This window comes from Hirundo rustica, chromosome 8 (assembly GCF_015227805.2).
Source record: "Hirundo rustica isolate bHirRus1 chromosome 8, bHirRus1.pri.v3, whole genome shotgun sequence".
NCBI classification, from domain to species: domain Eukaryota; kingdom Metazoa; phylum Chordata; class Aves; order Passeriformes; family Hirundinidae; genus Hirundo; species Hirundo rustica.
The window spans coordinates 9,511,202-9,529,544 of record NC_053457.1 but is presented as its reverse complement, the minus strand read 5'-3'; the positions used below and the strand labels follow the sequence as shown (position 1 = coordinate 9,529,544).

Sequence of the window (18,343 nt, the reverse complement as noted above, 5' to 3'; positions counted from 1 at the left end):
CCAGCCTGTCCCAGCAGCTTTTGGTGTACTGAGCTATTGCCTTGCTGCTGCCGGCTTCTGGTGTCACTTTGTCACCAGAAGTCTGCACCCCTGAGCAGCACCTGCTTGCCACTCCTCCATCTGCTCTCCAGTGAGCCCATGATAGACAGTTTGCCCATGATTCCTGTTTCAATTCTTACAATTTCCATTTACAATTCACATTTACCTGCCCATTTATGCGTCCACTTGTGTACTCACCTATCCCTCTGGCCAGCCCAAGGGAGATCCACACACTGGCTTTGCTTCCTGCTAAACCATCACACTTTGAAATTGGCTGGAATGCAAATCCATCAGCAGAATGAAAACTGAAAAAAACCTGCAATTCCTAGCACACACAGAATCAGGTGTGCCAGCTCCACAGAGAGGAAGGGTTATGTGTTAGAAAAGTTCTGTACTGGACAAAATGTACAGCACAGGATAGTCACAACAGCACCCCTGTGCTATCAGAGGTGAAATTGCCTGCTGTGCTGAAAGACACACTGCCTCACCATGATATATTTTTATATCTATCCTTATGTCCTGTAGCAGACCAGAGTGAATCTCACAGGTTTGCTTACTCATTTCTGCCTCATTTCTGTCTTAACTCAGGCATGAGTTAACAAAACTAGATCCAACCTGTTTAAACAACCCAAAGCATGTTTTAACAAGACTAGAACCCAGCTGCTTTTGGGAACTTGCTGTGCTGCCCACTGAGGGCACAATGTGCTTGTTCCAGGGTATGGTGCTGCACACCCCGCTAATGCCTTGCCCTGGTCTTCGTTTGGGTTTGGTACAAGGGTTTTCCTTTCTGATCAACAGCCACTTGCAATCAGCAGTGAGTTCCTGCAGTTAATTGCTCCACACAACTCTCTGCAACGCAGCACCACTTCTCAGTGGGCTTGTTTTTTCAAAGGGTAATCTCATAGGAGGTGGTCTGGGTACAGGATTACTCATAGAAGGACAATCTCATTAATAGCTCCCCCTCCTGAGATAGATACATTTATGAATTTTTGGCAACTCTTCATTGTTGTTGGTAATGTAATTCCAATAGAGACAATGTTGACCTTAAGTTCCCTTTAAGCCAAGCCAGAAAACTCCATTTGCCTCTACTTCCCAATGTGTTTATTACACACACAGACTACAAACTAACAGAGGTTCAAATCTAAAGCACCATCTCTTCTCAAAGCGAGGCAATTTGGAAACTGTAAAACCTGCTCTCACTTTGACCCTAACATGGATGTCACACAGGACTTTGGTCACTGTGTTTGTCAAACATTTAAATCTGAGACCTAAAAACCTTAGAGTCCAGACCAAACAGCTGCAACAAAGGATTCCGTCAGTTTTCAAAGGAGAGGCTTTGGAGGGTTTCCTAGGCAGACATTTCAAATACGTGCTAAAACCCTTTTTTGTCAACAAATAATTTATCAAGCTTTTTTTCCCTCCCCAGTACTACGTAAGTATTTTAATTACATCTGACACCTCCTGCAGAAAAGTTCACATGAGGAATTTCACATGGGTTATTTCTGTTCCCTTTGCTTTCTGAAACCTTGGCTCTGTGTGCCATAAGCTTCTGTAATATCCCTGACTTCCATGAATAAACCTCCTGTGGTAAAGGAGACATGCTGCTGGATGTCTGAGGGACAGAAAAGTCAGTCCCAGAGTTTCATACAGCTCCTTGCTTTGGGCAGGTTAAATGTGAGGCAGCAGGGAAAGCCAACAGCATGCTGGGCTGTGCCAAGTGAAGCACAACCAGGAGCTGGAGGGGAGCAATGCCTGCCCTTTCCTCAGGCACCAGGGATAACCTGGGGAGGGGAGAGGGAATACAGCAGGAACAGAGAGCCAGCAAAGCCAGGCTCTTCACATTCTGCATGGAAGGAAGATGAGATGGTGAAATAGAAATGGTTCAATCTAGACACAAGGAAATCATTGTTCACTCAGAGGATAAAAACCATCACAATGGTGATGCAGAAACATGATTCCATCTTTGGAGGCATATCTGGACCCAGCCAAACAAAGCCCTGGACAGCCTGGTGTGACTCCACTGTTGATCCTGCTTTGAGTCCTGGGTGACCTCCAAGCTTCCTCCCAACCTGACTGAAGCACCTATGCTTTGTAGCACTTTCACACCAGAAGTCATGTCAAACCTAAGGGTAAGCAGACCATCATTATTGAGCCAACAGACAAACTCATACTGATAGTTTTATCTGAACAAGAACTACCTTGGGTTTATTTATTCTCTGTTCTAAAATTTCAGGCTGTGATGTTCTGGAGAAAACAGGTACAAGTACAGAGTGTTTTACTGGAAGACCTGTAACACCAAAGACTGCTCCTTGATTGATTCTGGCCAATGGATTATTCTCAAGTGATTTTATTTTCCAAACACATTTCTGAATAGAATCAAACTGCAGGAGCCCATTTGTCTCGTCACAGATCTGTTAGGGAGAGACAAGCTAGACAATAAAGCTGATTGAAAATCAGGGAAACACAACTTCTGCTTGGTGGTTTCCCAAGTCTTCCCTAATAAACTAGCCCATTACAGCTACAAGAACAAAAGCAACTGTTGCTGTAATTATTTCTTTGATACCTCACTGTATTTTCATTAAATTCTTAGGGTAAACAATTACCTACAGTACATACAAAGCAGGGAGTGAGTCAGTAAGATACGTAGGTTAGGGAGGAACTCTGGCATACAACATTTATTATAGCTGCCAAATAATGAATTCATGTGGAAATTAGCAAGAGCACTAAAGTTAATTTGTCCCACTATTTTAATGGCAGGTTAGTACATTGGCAGTCAAAACAGCAAGAAGTCTTCCCACTAACTGTGGAAACAGATCACTACTGGCACTGCAAAGAGCCTGCCAGCATTTGGCATGATGACAATGAACAAAGCACTGCCAACTGCCCTTTCCTTAACCAAGAAAGAATCAAAAACACCATCTTCTTTATTTTACCAGTGGATTAGGAGAAATCTGCTAGAACATTGTTTTCTGTATTTGTAGGTGTTTCGTTAGTGAAGCCTAACAAAACTAGAAAAAAAAAAAAAATTTGCTATCTTTCTTTTGGCTACTGCTAAAACACACTGTATTTTGTTAGATTGTGGCTTTAGGTAACAATAAAATTTTAACATGCCCCGACTTCATCATACTCAACTGGAATAATTATCCTTATGCCTTTATAACTATACCACTGGCTGTGTTTTCTTCAGGAGAATCTATTCTGATTTTTAATGCTATTTATCCAGATGAAGGAATATATAATTATCTTTTATTTGGAAGAAAAGAAATAAGGGAAGACAGTTCTCCATCAGCTAAAAACTTCTGGGTTATCTGAGATTTACAGCTCTCACTAGGAGCAGGGTTTGCTAATGAAGCTTTTGAAGCCACAGTGTCTGATTGTAATTGCTGAAAGGTGACTCTTGAAGAGTTTTATTTGCACTAATCAACACCACGTTGTGCCTCAAAGATAGAGTTCCCTTAGAAGCACTGTCCCTACTGAGTTATTCTGCAATAACTAAACAGGCTTTTCTGTTTACTTCTGTTTTTCAGAAGCAAAAACTTATCTATGTTTTCCAATGGGATCCTTTGGAGTTGCATTCCAAACCTCTCGTGCAGTTAAAACATCATAATTTCTTTCTAACGCTTTCCTCTGGCATTCCCAACCCTTTATTTTCTGGTGCCAGAGCCAAAGGGACAATCTGCAAAATTTTTTAATGTAAAATTTATTAATGTAAAATACCCAAGGGCTCAGGAGTGGCCTGGGAATATCAAACCTGTTAGATGCAGAGTCACAATCATTTCTTATCTTCTTTCTGGTGGCCATTTGGAAACATTCCATTCAGTGCTGAACTCAGCTGGACAGTATTAGAGAGTGATTCTGCTTCACAGCTGAAGCAGCTCTGTGCTTCCTTTATGTTTAGTTTCCAGCAAACTCTTCAACTGTTTTCCTGAACATCTCAGTTACCAAGGTGAGCTTACTGTTCATGCTTCATGGGGACTCGATCCACGAGCAGCCACCATATCACCAAATACATTTTCAGCAAAATAATGCTGGTGCCATAGGAAAAATGCAACAACTCACCCCAAACTTCCCCCCATAAAAGCATGTAATTTTGGGCTTGTCTTATCACTTTGGAATAAACTGTTCTAGCTTTGCTCTAAATTCCTTTCAGAACAGTTTGCTGTGCAGTCCATGCTGTCACATCACAGATTCCCCTATTTTACAAAGTCCTCACCCATGGACAGACACCGAGCTCACTGAATTGTTCTGATGCTCATTAACACGAGGCAGTGGTGGAGCTCTGACACAGCAGTGTCACGGTGTCCAGCTGTCCGGTCTCTGCAGGCCAGTTACCAGAGGATATCTGTGCTTGTGTCACGTGTGTGAAAAGCTGTTCTACAGCTCCATTTGAAGGCATTTTGAGCTGCATTATATCCTGCATAATATCACCTTCACTGCACAGAACACTACATGAAGAACAACATCATTAAGTGAAAGGCAGGACCCACAGCAAGATGACTTTTGGCTGTAATGATGCTAGGTTTGGGGTTTTAGCGCTATTGCTGCGGCAGCCTAAGGCAATTACAGATGTTGCCTTAACAAACAGACCTTTCCTGCATACACCCATTCCCTGGATGTGTATAGCGCCTGTGGGAGGCTGTCACGGAAGCCAATTATAGAAAAATATTGAAAGGTGAGTGTAAATATGTAAAGGTGTCTGGCAAGTGAGAAATAAATCCCACCTGTCATTTCTTACTCAATCCCGCTAGCAAATCATAATCCTCAGCCACCACCACCTCGGACCTTGTAGCACGGGAAGGATCTAGCTACGAAGGGCGAGGATTTGGCGTCGCTTTGAGGACTGTGATGAGCGCAAGCCTTAAGTAAATGAGTTTGGCTCCGTCAGTTCGGTCAATGCCCTAAAGCCACTGAGCACGGCTGGCAGCCGCCGTCCCCAGAGCGGCTCAGTGCAGCCAGCCCCGGGGCTCGGCTGCGGCTCCTCCCGCAGCCAGCGGGAAGCTTTGGGCCGAGCTCAAGGGCCACACGCTGCTGAGAGGAGCCATCCCCTCAGAACACTCACGGAAAGCAAGCACTTCGGTAAACAAAGAGGCTTTTGCGAGAGATTAACACCTTCTCGAGGGTGGGACAAAACACGCACGGGTCTCCCCCACGAGCACTGGATTTGCAGAAGTGTGTTCCACCTCTGTGAGGCGAAGGGGCTGCCCGTGTCTGCTGGGCGCTGCCCCAGAAGGGAGAAGGGACACTCACGGGGGTCCCTCACCTCACCCTGGCTCATTCTTTCCTTCAGCCCACTTCAGAGAATTCCCCCCACCTGGACGCATCACCAACACTGGCTTTTGGAAAGGCTTTAAGACACAAACTACCAAACACAACTTTATGATACTTGGGCCACTAGTTGCTGCCTTGTGTTCCGTCTCTCAGCCCTGGAGAAATATAAAGGCAGCAGAGAATACCTGGAGTTATTTGACCTGAAGATCAGAATTCAAAGTTAGATTTAACTCCCTTAAGGCATAGTTCCGTCAGGATATTGTCACATGAATTGACAAACAGCAAAGCCTTCCCCTACTCATTTAAGTATACAAACACTTTATTTTGGTCATAGATTACGCATTTCTCATGGGGACAACTTTACACTGGACTCTATCAAAAACCAATCTCAGAGGAATTTTTTACATTCCGAGGCTCTCTGAAAGTCATATGTAATCAAGATTTGAAGCAAAAAGAAGAGGATGCTTGTCTAAAGCTAACAAATTTGATTAGCCTTGAAATCCTTCAAGCTACGGGAGCCAAAGCCTTTCCTAGTAGGCAAAGGAGGTTCCTGATGTAAGTCAGGGTAACAAGCCCCTTCCAAAACTGACATGCAGAAGGTGCACGTTCATCTAAGTGTTTCCAGGTCTCGTGCCAATGACTGGAAACAATTTTAAGACTTCAAAAACTTTAGAACAAAACCAACCCCAAAACAATTTATTCAAAAGATTTAGAGCCACAGATGCTGAAGCCATATGACTTTAGGAGGTACTTACTTGTCATTAGAAACATCTCATCCACATGATTGCTCACAATCAAATAGTCCAATTTCAGATAAGGGAAAAAAAAAGCTCCAAATCGGTTGAATTTTAAATTCAATCTGCTGGGTTTGGCTGCTGGATTTTGTATATGTGGAATCGGCGGAATGAGGCAGAAGTGGACTCAATCAAGCAGTTGGTCTTTATTTTTCATCTGAATGCTCAGGGAATTGTCATCACCAACAGGAAAAGTCTAAATGCCACTTAGCTGAGATTTACAATGTAGATGAATTAGGAACCTCCTTTTCTCAAAATTGTGGTATGTTCAATCCATGTCCAGAAGACATTGATTGTATTTTTTTCTCACCTTTCTCCTCAAAATGCAAAAAGTTTTGGTTTTCCACAGAACGTAAAATCAAACATCCCTTTACTCCTGACCTACATTTGCTGCAGGTCATTTAATTATGAATGAAAATGCCACTTTGTTTATATGAGTTCAATTTATGACAGAGATTAAGTTATGAAATTTGTTCTCCTGGCATCTTATTAATACTGCTCTGCTGTAAAATTCCTCAGGCAACAGGCAAAATAATGACTTAAAACTGCAATGGGATAATTACCTAACAATGCAGGCATTTTGAAGATAGACATAACTCTGGATTTGAAAACACAATTTTTAGGACCTTATCCTTTATATAAAAGGGTGTGAAACACTTAGAATTACCTTAATTTATTTTCATGACAGCTTGGTTTAGATCCAATCAATTCCTAGTACATTAAAGAAAATTTTGTCATTATTCAATAATAGGATTTAGCTATTCACAGCAATTTTCTTAACCTTTAATTTTGAAAAGGTAAGTCTTCAAATCTTGGCAAAATTAACTTTGTGCCACGATGAAACATTTTGATCTATGCAGTGCCTTTATTGCATCTGGTATGCCAAGATGCTTTGATGTATGAAAAAAAAGAGCAAATTCAGCACTTCCCATCAACTTCCAGCTGGAGAAGCAGTTGTACACGTGCAGAGGAGCCAAGTCCTCACCGATGCCAGGCCATGGAAGAGGTTTCTTCTGAAGCATCTCTAAAGCAGATGTCATAAACTACCTCTAAATCTTAAGTGGACACAATTAATTAATTTATTTGATTTTCCTTTCAAGTGGAAGCAAACAAAACTTTTCTCTGCTTAGTGATAATTCACACAGTTCAGGATCATGAACTCTCCTAAGCATCCCTTTATAGGCAACATCTGATGCAGAAATAGCACAAGAGATTAATCCACAAGAATGGGGAGATTTAAACTCCTGGGAAAAGATCTTTAATATAGTGCTTTTCCCCCTGGTCAGTTCTGCAAGACCAAGAGTGCCAGAGAGGACACCCTGCCTCTCTACACGTGGATCCAGCTCCTCACTGGCCTGGTTATTCACTGTCACGAAAGAGGACCCCATTAATATGGGAACATTGTTACTGATGAAGATGCACAAGCTCACAGACACGGTTCACTGAAAACCTACTCTCTGGTGTTCCAGGTACACATAGCAAAACAACTCGAACCAAACAGGCAGTCTGGAGAAAGTTTTCCACGTTTTTCTTATTCTAATTCTAAAGTTGCAAGATTCTAGAAATGTAAGGTGTTTAACTTCGTGATTTCCCCACACAGCTCCAAAACAGATGTGACTTACTCAGACACTTACGGTCAGAGCTCACACTGTTGTTTTCAGAGAAACATCACCCTGGTGTTTTTTCTCCCCTGTAAGCAAAGCAAGACTACTGTCAGGACCCAGTCAGGACAGTCTTTCACAAATGAAAGACATCAGACACCAAAAGAAACCCATACAGCTATTTCTCTGTGGACACCAACACATGGGGGATGACAAGCCAGCAAATGGGAACACAGAAACGAAAATCAATTGCCTCCTGAAAGTGTTTTCTGCCTTTTTTGCCAAGACATGCAAACTTTGAAAGTAAAGGCTAACTGGGAACAGACATTCCTGCCCCCTTATAGCTGGTCTTGATGATGATTTCTGAGAGAATCTAAGCATCACATCTAGAGAGCATGACTACAGAAGATTACTGTAATAAATGTGAAAATATTGAAGTTTGCCCCTGATTCTGTCTTTGCTTTCCTGGATTTTTAACAGATACTATTAGCAATTTCTGAGAATAAATGTAACAATTCCCCCCACAATCAAAATCATTTTCTATCTCCATCAAGTGAGTGTAAAAGAAAGGTGAAAGCACTGTCTTTGAGCAAAAATGTTGCCGTTTTCCCCTGTAGTCTCCTAGCCCATTTCATCACCCTGAAAAGATTTCAGATGCTCAAAAGCCATTACAGAGCACATCCAGACAGAATTTACAGGTATTTAATTCCTCAGGCACTCCAGATATTGTTCTGAGTGTAAATTACAGTTTATAAAAGCTAGCAAACATTGTCCTTCCAGGCAAAAACACCCCTAATGCCCATAACACTTAGCTAAGGTCAGACATATTAAAGAAGCGATGACATACAGATATATTAAAACAAACAGTTTGGAATTTGCCATTACTGCCTTCCTATAATAGCCTCGGAATGAAAGTTCAGGTCTTGCATAGGAACAGTAATTAGATGCTAACACACAGATGGATGCAAACTGGTAACATCATGTGTGGTGTGGCACTGCATTCCTGTTTCTTGTTAACTCTAACAATGGAGTTTTAAAACAAACCTGCCTCAATGGTCCTTTGTTCCCCTCTGCAAATGCAGCTTTTATCTGTGCAGAATCTCACTTTCATAATATTAATTACAAAAGGAAGCAGCTGAAGTAGGTATAAATATTCCAATAATTTACAGAAGGCATCTCTAAAAAGCAAACAAAAAAATATGTTATTGAACTGGGTCTTCCAGGTGAAAACGACTGAGAGCAGAATAGACAAAGCCTCTGTGGAAAGTTCTGTACAGAGAAAGTCGGCCCTTATCTGCATGTTATATGAATTTTCCAAGAGGAGGTTTACACAAAACAATGTTTATCAATTGGACAGGAGATGAGGCTTTTCAGTAACTTTTACCCAGCCAGGCATACTCTTATTGTTTTACACCCAATGGAGAAATGCCTTCATTGTATTCCATTTCTTTAAAAATTTGAACATCAAAAACATCCTCTTAGCTATTAAACAATTAAAAATAGAGGGCAAAACCTCTCATATCTTTTAATATCACCTGTTCAATTTACTATTAATTAATGAATTTTAAAAACACAGGGAAAAAAATCAGCACAAAAGCTTGTCATTTTTAGGCACATCAGCTACACAGTTTTCAGTACAGTCCCTCAGAGAGAGAGGAGAGCTGACTGCAAAGGGCTGAGGTGTGTGAACTGTGGATAGCAGAGAGCCAGTGAGCACAGCCAGCTTGTAAAGACACTGCAATCTCTCTCCAGGTTCCTGTCCTCTGCTTCCCAGATTTACAGCTGATAAGCTGCACTAGCAATGATCCCCACTCCAGTAGTTCATAGCAGCTTCTTTAAAGCTTCTTCAATGTGTGTGCATGCAGAGCAGAGTGTGCACACACCCACACACATCCCAGTGTCCACAGTGTCACCAAGAGGACCTGGAACACACCAGAGCCTCCTTTAACTGCAGACCGAGTGCCACTCACCAGGACCACGCAATGAAAGCCTGGCTGACAGCTCAGCTCAGCTCAGCAGAAATTGATGGCATTGCTGTAATGGAGTTATCAGTGACAAATACCTCCTATGCAACTTCCAGGTCATACTCACTTAAGCAATGATAAATGAGCATGAAACACTGTTAGCGCAAAACAAGATCATAAATACTCAATCCTGAGCTTAAAAAACCCAACCATTTCAGACAGCTGTTGCAGTTTGCAGTCTCCATGATTTTATGGATGTTCTCACTCTTGTCACAGAGGTGCCACAAACCAGCAAAAGATGACTTTATGCAGATATTAAAAAACAAAACAAAACAAAAAAACCCCAAGTCATCCATCCAGAGCAAACATTGCATCACCCTGTACTGTCTAATACACAATTACCTCAGTGAACCTGACAGTTTGTAACAGCTTTTGGAATCCCAAGGTCTGACATCCATCTGTCCATCCTTCTGTCACAGAAAGCTGCTCAGGATGAGAGGATGTAGGCTGTGAATGTAAACATGAAAAATTGGGAAATTTAAATGTCTGGGATTCCTCTGTCCCAACACTGACACAGGTGGGAAAACAATGGAGAAAACCAGGAAAAGCCCATGGTGAAGCAACTCTTGGAACTGGGCTTTAACCTCAGGGTTATCTCCACAGGCTACGGTTGCTTTTAAGAATTAACCAAGTGTATTCCTGAGCGTTTGCTGATTACAGTGAGATCAGTGACAGCTTGGGACAGACTGGAAGCTGCTTCTGCACTGCAGCAGAACAATGGGAGCACCTTCTGCCTCCCTTGCACCTGGGATTTCTAAGGTACAACATGAAGAGCATCAACCCTCCTCTCCCTTCCCAGTTGTCACAGAAACCTAGTTCATCCAGCACCCAGCCAAACACTGCTTGTGAAAATGGAATTTTCCATTTGGCCACTTCCATGAGCAGAGCTCTCTGGAAGGTCCCTGCTTACCATGACCCACCTGCTCATTCCTGCTCCCCAGATGTGTCTTTCAGTCACCATCTTTGCTTCCATCGCTGCTGTTTGAGGGATGAAATCCTTCAGTATCAACACTGTAAACTCCATAAGCACAGCTACATATAAAACCTTAGGAGAAATCAAATAATATTTTTATCCTAATTTCCTGTAATGCTAAAAACATTATTTCCTTACTGGCTTAAAACGACATTTTGGAAAAAGTTTGAAATTTATTTAGGAGGATCTCAGCCCCACTCTTACAAACCATTAAAACCCTTATACAACATGTTAATTATTTATATATTTTTAGGGGGTTATTTGCTTTTATTTAGTGACATTTGCTTCATGAAGTTCAATGAATAGTCCAACATCTACTTGCTTATCCAAAGCTTGGGAACATCAGAATGTCTGCACATGGCCAATACACATGGATGAAACCTCACACTCACACTGACACCCTGCCAATTCAATTAGCTAATTGTGTTTTACACAGCTTTGTATACCATCACAGTACTGTACAGGAAGAATAAATTTCCCAGCCCTGTGTTATGTGTCACTTTACTGCTAGAACTATCTGCACTATAATGCCCTGTGCATTCAAATGTGCTGGGATTCTTCTGTCTTGGAAAGTATAGTAAGTGACAAATAACACAACAAGACCTCAGTCAGAATTTTTTAATTGTATTCCTACAAAATTATGTAAACATTAGCATACAGATTCAGAAAAATCAATACAATATAATGGTGCATAAACTGTAAGTTTAGAAGAATGTCAGGAACACTTCAACAGTTTATAAATTAATATATACAGTATTGGATACTCCTCATCAGATAAGGAAACCTCAAAACTGAGCAATTTAGGTGCAAGAGCTGTAGAACAATAGAAGTGCTCAGACACCAAACTTGACTATGAGGCAACATTGCAATCGACATGACTGCCTGTTGTTGTTTCATGTTAAGCATTCAATTTAGCTGCTAAAAAGTATAAAACAAAAGTTTCGGGAGGAAGTTTATTTTTATTGGAAATCATATCGCAAACATCCCTAAAATAATAAAAAAATCCCAAACCCAGAATACTCCACCACCAGGTTTCTGCAAGAGTGAAACTGAAGCTTTCTAGGCTGCACAAGGAGAACACTGGCATCTCCATTCCACACTACTTCCCCCAGAGCACTGAAGGCATTGCCAGCTAAAGGAAACAAACATTTCAGGGAGTTTGGAAACAGGGAGAAAAATAAAGATGTAGAGCACATATTGGGCTGACATGCAGCAGTCTGAGCAGCTCAGCTCTTTACTGAATTAGAACATCATGGAAATGTAACACCCCTGTTAACTACTTCTGGGATATTTTGCTGAAAAAAAACAAAACAAAACAAAACAAACAACAAGAACAACAAAATAATCTTCAGCCTTCCTGTGATTAAAATTCTATTCAAAGCATTCTTACAATGTGGCCCTTTACGAGATCACACCATAGAATCCAGGATATATCACTCTTTCTCAGACAACACATGAAATGGAAAAGGAATAATTTTCCTTTGTTCCTGTCCATACAAGCGTAATTCACAGGAGAAAAAAGTATGGTAAACATATCCTGATGAATGATCTCAAACAAAAAGCATTCTTCCCCACATTAGAAAATGCTCAGTATCACTGAAACTACAGACTGCATAAAAAGACTAGGATTATCCTGGAAGCACTTGACACTGCAAGAACTCTTTTAACTGCATACTTATAATATGATCATCATAGAATCTCTCCAAAGTTAATTTTTTCTGTTTCTAGAGTTGAAGTAGAATTTTATTCCATCATATTTTGGTACATTTTTCATACCTGACCAATCACTTCTCACAAGGACAATATTGCACTAATGATGCAGTATTTATATATAATAAAGGGGAGGTCATTTCTAGCCGTCTAAAGCTTTCTGTTGCATTTTTTCCAGTTGTTTAGGAACAAATTCTGTTCATCTCTTCTATACAAGATCCTGAGTAGTAAGGTGAAAAAAGGTTTGGCTGATAGCACCAGTTTTCCATCACTTGTCATAATTCACAGGGTTCATCTATCATCAGCAATGCATCTAGAAGCACTATCATACTTGAACCTAAATGCCCAAATAAGAGCTAATAAAATAGTCATTCCTATTGCCAGAATCCGAGCCAACACTGAAACACAAGGAGCAGGAGAGAAGTTTTCTGCTAAATCTGAGGACACAGAAAGAGACCTGAAATTCTAGCCAAAATCTTTTCCTTATAATGGATGGGGGTGGAGAAAACTACAGCTGGTGGGAAGAAGAGGAAGAAACCGCTGTGTCCATCACTTCCCAAGTAACACACCTGCAAGCTGCCCACTTAGAATTAATTCTAATGCCAAGGTACAGCACCCTGAAGGTGTTTATAAACGACCCAGACCCTTTCCTGTTGCTTCCCCCGGAGTAGATCAAGCAGTGAGTGATTTATTCTAAGCCAGACTGCCAGCAGCATTTAATTACCATGGTGTGTTTGAGGCTTGGAGAGTTTTATCTGACATAACTCAAAAGGATTCATTGATTAAGAAACTTAGGTCATTGCATTTCCTGCTGCAGTTTTTACTTGTATTGCTAACTCATAATAGCCACTATGACAGGAAAAAAAAAAAAAAAAAAAAAAAATCTAACACAGAAGAGGTTAAACTTAGGAATCTGGGCTGAAACTTAAACTGGGCTTAAACTACAAATAGACAAAAGTCTCACTGGATTTGCCCTGTACATATACCTGATAAAGTTTATCACAGATGTATCTGCAGTTTTGTGTAAATTATTAATGTACTACAGCAACACTAATTTGGTATTCACAGATAGTAAAAGCACGGGTTTTACACGTTTTGTCAACTCTTCACTGTTGCTCCCATGTCTAAAATGACACAGGCAGAAACTCCTAATAAGACCTCATGTTCTTATCTGTAGCCTACAGACTTTCCTCCCACTGATATGTGATTTGTTTCCTCACTCACATATCCCATGGGGACCTTATACTCACATACATGCACACTGAGATAAGGAGAACTGATATGACACCATAAACACAACTAGCAAACCTTAACTCAACTATTGCCAGCAGCACCGAACCTTGAGAAACTTCCAATAGACTAACATGTCTAAGACCTTGTTCAATGTGGTACAGATAGCACCAACAAAATGGTCTTGAAGAGTTTCTTGTGAAAATCTTTCCCTCTGCTTCCAGCTTTGGTCATATTTCATTTACCCACTCTTGTTCTTTCTCTACTTCTTTATGCTAACTTTTATGTCTAATTTGGTAAAAATCACGCAGTTGTGAAACGCATTCTTGGCTTCCCCAAAACCTTTAAATTTTTAACTATTTATTAAAAAAATAAATCAGACCCAGGACATTTTACGTTAAATGAATGAAAACTTTGGTAAGAACACTGATGGTACCTTGGCACTCTTAAGGATTATGACAATTTTCAGTAAGAACAATCATTAAAATGCTTCTCTCTAGCATCATCTGAGGAGTTACATGGCTGTCTACACTCCAGATCTAAGCCTCCATGAGAAATCTACATAAGAGCTCTGAAAAATAAAGGCAAAAGAGTACAGGAGAAATCGGAAGTTTTTCAGCAATTTCCAGTGAAATATACATGTATACCAAAATATTCTACTTAACAAGGTATAACGCAAACCAGACTTACCGAAGAATTTTTTTTCTGTACACACATGAACAAGGTTTTCATGTATCAAACCATCAAACAAATAGATCTCATCTCTCAAAGGTATTTGTGGGTTTTTTTGTTCGAGTGTTATACATAACTACCAATGCAGTCAATATAAATTAAGCCAGCTCATTCATTATGTCCAGCAATTCAATATACCAGTAGGAGGAGATAAACATTATTCTGATCAAATACATTTATTTTAATCTTCAAAACGCAACCCTTTTTCTTCATCCTCATCATCATCATCAGTAGAATCTGCATAGGACTCAACGGTGTTGTATATGAAAGAGTACAGCTTGACATCTGGTCCTGAAGTAGAACAGTTTCTGCATTGCTCATTGTAGTATCTCAGCAGCAGCCTATAAATGTCCCCTTCAAAAACCAAAAAGAAATCATTAAACACCACATAAGAACATGTCATATGAGCAATGTATGATTGCAGAGGAAGGCTAGAAATATACATTCACACTGAGATAGTGGCCAGGAACATCTCTAAATGAGCAGGGACAGAGGAGGCAGATGACTGTGCAATGGGAATGTCTGCAGGTTGTTCAGAACGCAGGATGGGCTCCCTCAACTTCCTGCACAAGCTATCCTGACATTACTTACAAATGTGTTGCCAATTACCCAACTTTGTGCTTCTGGCTCAGGAATTAAAAGACATGTAAGAATTACAGTAGGACAATGGATACACTGCCTTTCTTGTATTGCAACTGGATGACATGTCAGACCACATCTTGCAGGATCAAGATAGAACCACTAGAAGACAAATTTATATTAAGAATGCCTAAGCAGCTTTTCCCTTTTCAAAGCATTACTTACTGAGTTACATCAAAAGCTTTTGCAAATCTTCTACCTACCACACGTATCTGCATTTTTCAAATTCTACAGCATAACTCCTAAGTGAATCAGAAAAGCATCTAGAACTCTTCTAAGTGATTAGCACTGTGCAGCAGATCCTGAATCAGAAGAGCTCCCCATCCTGAAAACAGGTACAAATAAACTGAGACCCATTTGCTTGCGTTCAGGACTTAATGGCAAGAATTTGCATTGGAAAATTTCTACTTAGAGAGATGGTTATGTCTCTTTTGTGCACACAAAGATTGTTTTGCTCACCAATAGTTTGGCCCTTCTCACAGAGAAAAGTATGCATGCTGTAAATGTCCCGCATCAGCTCCACATCTCCAAAGGTAAAATAAACAACATCACGTCCAGCCTCAGCAGCTGCCAATATCTGAATTAAGGCTGCAACAATGAAAAAAGATTACACAAGAACACACATAAAACAATCTGCTGAAGGAAAAAACACAGCTTAAGTTTACAGCAACCATAGCATCCATTTCCACGTGGATGCTGCAAAGCAGTACAAACAACAGGCAGATAATTATTACTTCCATTTCCTAAATAAAGTAAAGAATGCTGGGCACTCCAAGTCAAGAGTGTTGAAGCATTCTGCTGGAGCTGTTAGTGACATCCACCCTTACTTCCAGAAAAACAATGTGCTTAAAACTGAGAGGGGTTTATTTTGCTCCATGTCTGCAGCTTGCAGCCATTAATGAGCCAATAAATGCCTGTGGCATCAGAAGGCAGCAGAGCAGCCCCTTCCATCCTGGCTTGGGCTGCCCATACAGCCTCACACAGTGGGGTAAAAAGCATCTACGAGCACCTGGCAATTTCCATTCTGTGCCACCTGTAAGAAGGAATGGAGCCAATCCTTCCACTAGGTAAGCTATGCAAAGTGAGAGCTGACCCAACTTTTAGCTCCAAGAGAAGAACCATGGTTCTGCAGTCTCTTCCTGCAGAATTTAAGGTGTCCATCATACCTACAGTGGAAGTTTGCAGCATGGAATACAATGGCTTACTCTGACCTAGGAGGGGTGGTGTCAGCAATGCAATTCTTGTTATTTAACTTCCAGCTTTCTGTCAAACTCATTGGCCCAAGCTGCATCCCAAGTTCTGCCAACAGCTAACATTACAATATAGACAGACTTTGTTCCTCTACTTGAAAAAGAAAGCAAAATGTTTCTGATCTTAGAAACAGCTTTTTGAAGATTCACCTTGAGAAATCCTCTGGACTATTGATCAGCAGTGCAGCTGAGCCAAGCTAATGACCCACTGCAATTGGAGAAAGTAGCTCTGGTCCACTTCTCACCCAGCTCCTGACTTTTCTGCAGCTCTCTGGTGCTCATCAGACATCATTGTGCCAACTCCATTCACCAAAGTGGCAGAAAAGTCATAGATGAATAAAAGCCGTTTTCTGCTAGGACAGCAGCTGAATTAGCAGAGTAAAGGGTTTGCTAAGAGCCAGAGCTGAGGCAAGGGAGGGCACCAGACCACAGAGCCAGGAACAACAAAGGGGGAGAAGAAACAATGAGGGGGAGAAGCAAACCAGGACCCTTTTAGGCAGTACCAAACTTAGAGGAGTGCAGCTTTTTCACCAGCCAGCCCTGCCAGGCTGGAGTGCCACAGAGGCGTGCAATCAATCACAGGCTCATTTCAGAGAGCTGCAACAGTCCAAACAATGGACCCCAGCAACTATTTCATCTGCTGCAGCCTGTCTTACTTCAGAGCCTGTTGGTGCAGCTCTGATATTAATTCTTCCTTTTTCTACCCAGTAAGTAGAGTTAATTAAAATGTGATTAATACTGTCTTTGTAAAGATTAATTTAAAATAAAACTGTGTACACAGTGCATTACCACCTGCTAGTGGAAGCTAAATGGAAAGCTGTTCAGAGCTGAGCTCAAGAATTTTTCACATTTTTAAAGAGACCTTCCTTCATCACAAAAAAACCCCCCACCCTCTTGTAAACCCATAGCCAAAATTATAAATTACATGATTCACATGTGAAATTAATCTCAATCTGGGAATGATATTTTAATTAAACTACTGAACCAGCTGTGGATTTAGTAAAGCTTCAGTAGTTCAGCTTTTAAAGAGTCTAATTAACTAGCTTGCATAGGGGAACAGAACCTAATGAATCTTATTATTCATTCCCAACAAACAATGCAGTTCCACTTTACAAGATATTAAGATTATCCTACTGTTTCTTTTGAATTGCTATAGGGATCAAAATTTCTGTCAAGAATCAGACTTCACAATCTTCTGGACATAACTAATACACAATCCCATGGGAAATTTCCATGCTACTGATAGAGAAAGGAGCAGCACAGGAAGAGCAGCAGAGCCTGTGGTGCTGGGGTCTGGAGGGGTCTGAGCTCTCTTGCTCCCTTCTCCTACATTAAAAAAACATCCACGGGATATTGCAGTTCAGATACAAGATCTTATGCAAATTGAAGTATTTAATAAACCTTCCTGACATAAATCAAGTATGCTCAGATCCTACAGTAAATACTAGTCCTGGTATTGATAAGGTATGCTTTTGGCAGCCTATTTTATCTAATGGGAGTCAAAAACTCCTGGCTGCCAGGAACCCAATGAGCACTGAGAAAAAAATAGATGCTTTAGGAATTAAGCACATTAACAAAGAAATGAAGCTGGTAGCCTGGTGACTGTCTCCCTGTAACTTCCTAAAGCAAATAGTTCCAAAAAGCAAATTTTAAATACTCTCCAAATGCTTGGAAACAAACAACAACAACAAAAGGTAAATTTCTATTTAGGATTATATAAACCAGGATATGAATTTATATGTCAGGATCCATCAGTTCTTGAATTGATGGAAAAGGTCTTAAATGAATGTAGGCATGTGATATCTGCTGCATTATAAATACTCTAATTAAATATAAAAGAACATGAGAAAGTGCGTGATATATCAGGCAAGTCAGCAAAGAAAGCAGCATGACTGAGTGACTGGAAACCTCTCTGGCATACAGCAATATATTAAGGAGTAAAACTAAACATTAACCATTGCCAGCAAATTTGTAAAGCCTTGCAAATTACCAGGTACTTTAAACAGCTTTGCAGAGATATCAATTTCAGGCAGAATCTAAAAAGACTGCTCCAGAAAGGTCAACTGATTTATATGACTGACAA

At 40.6% G+C, this 18,343-nt stretch overlaps 1 protein-coding gene across 1 annotated transcript in view; it reads right to left on the bottom strand.

Moving 5' to 3' along the window:
* Positions 1–11,287: 11,287 nt before the first annotated feature.
* Positions 11,288–18,343, bottom strand: part of PARG (poly(ADP-ribose) glycohydrolase) — a 60,726-nt gene continuing 53,670 nt past the window's right edge. Inside the window, 2 exon segments of the mRNA XM_040071208.2 lie at positions 11,288–14,725; positions 15,470–15,598. Of these exon segments, the coding sequence (XP_039927142.1) occupies positions 14,553–14,725; positions 15,470–15,598 (302 nt within the window). The 3' untranslated portion in view covers positions 11,288–14,552.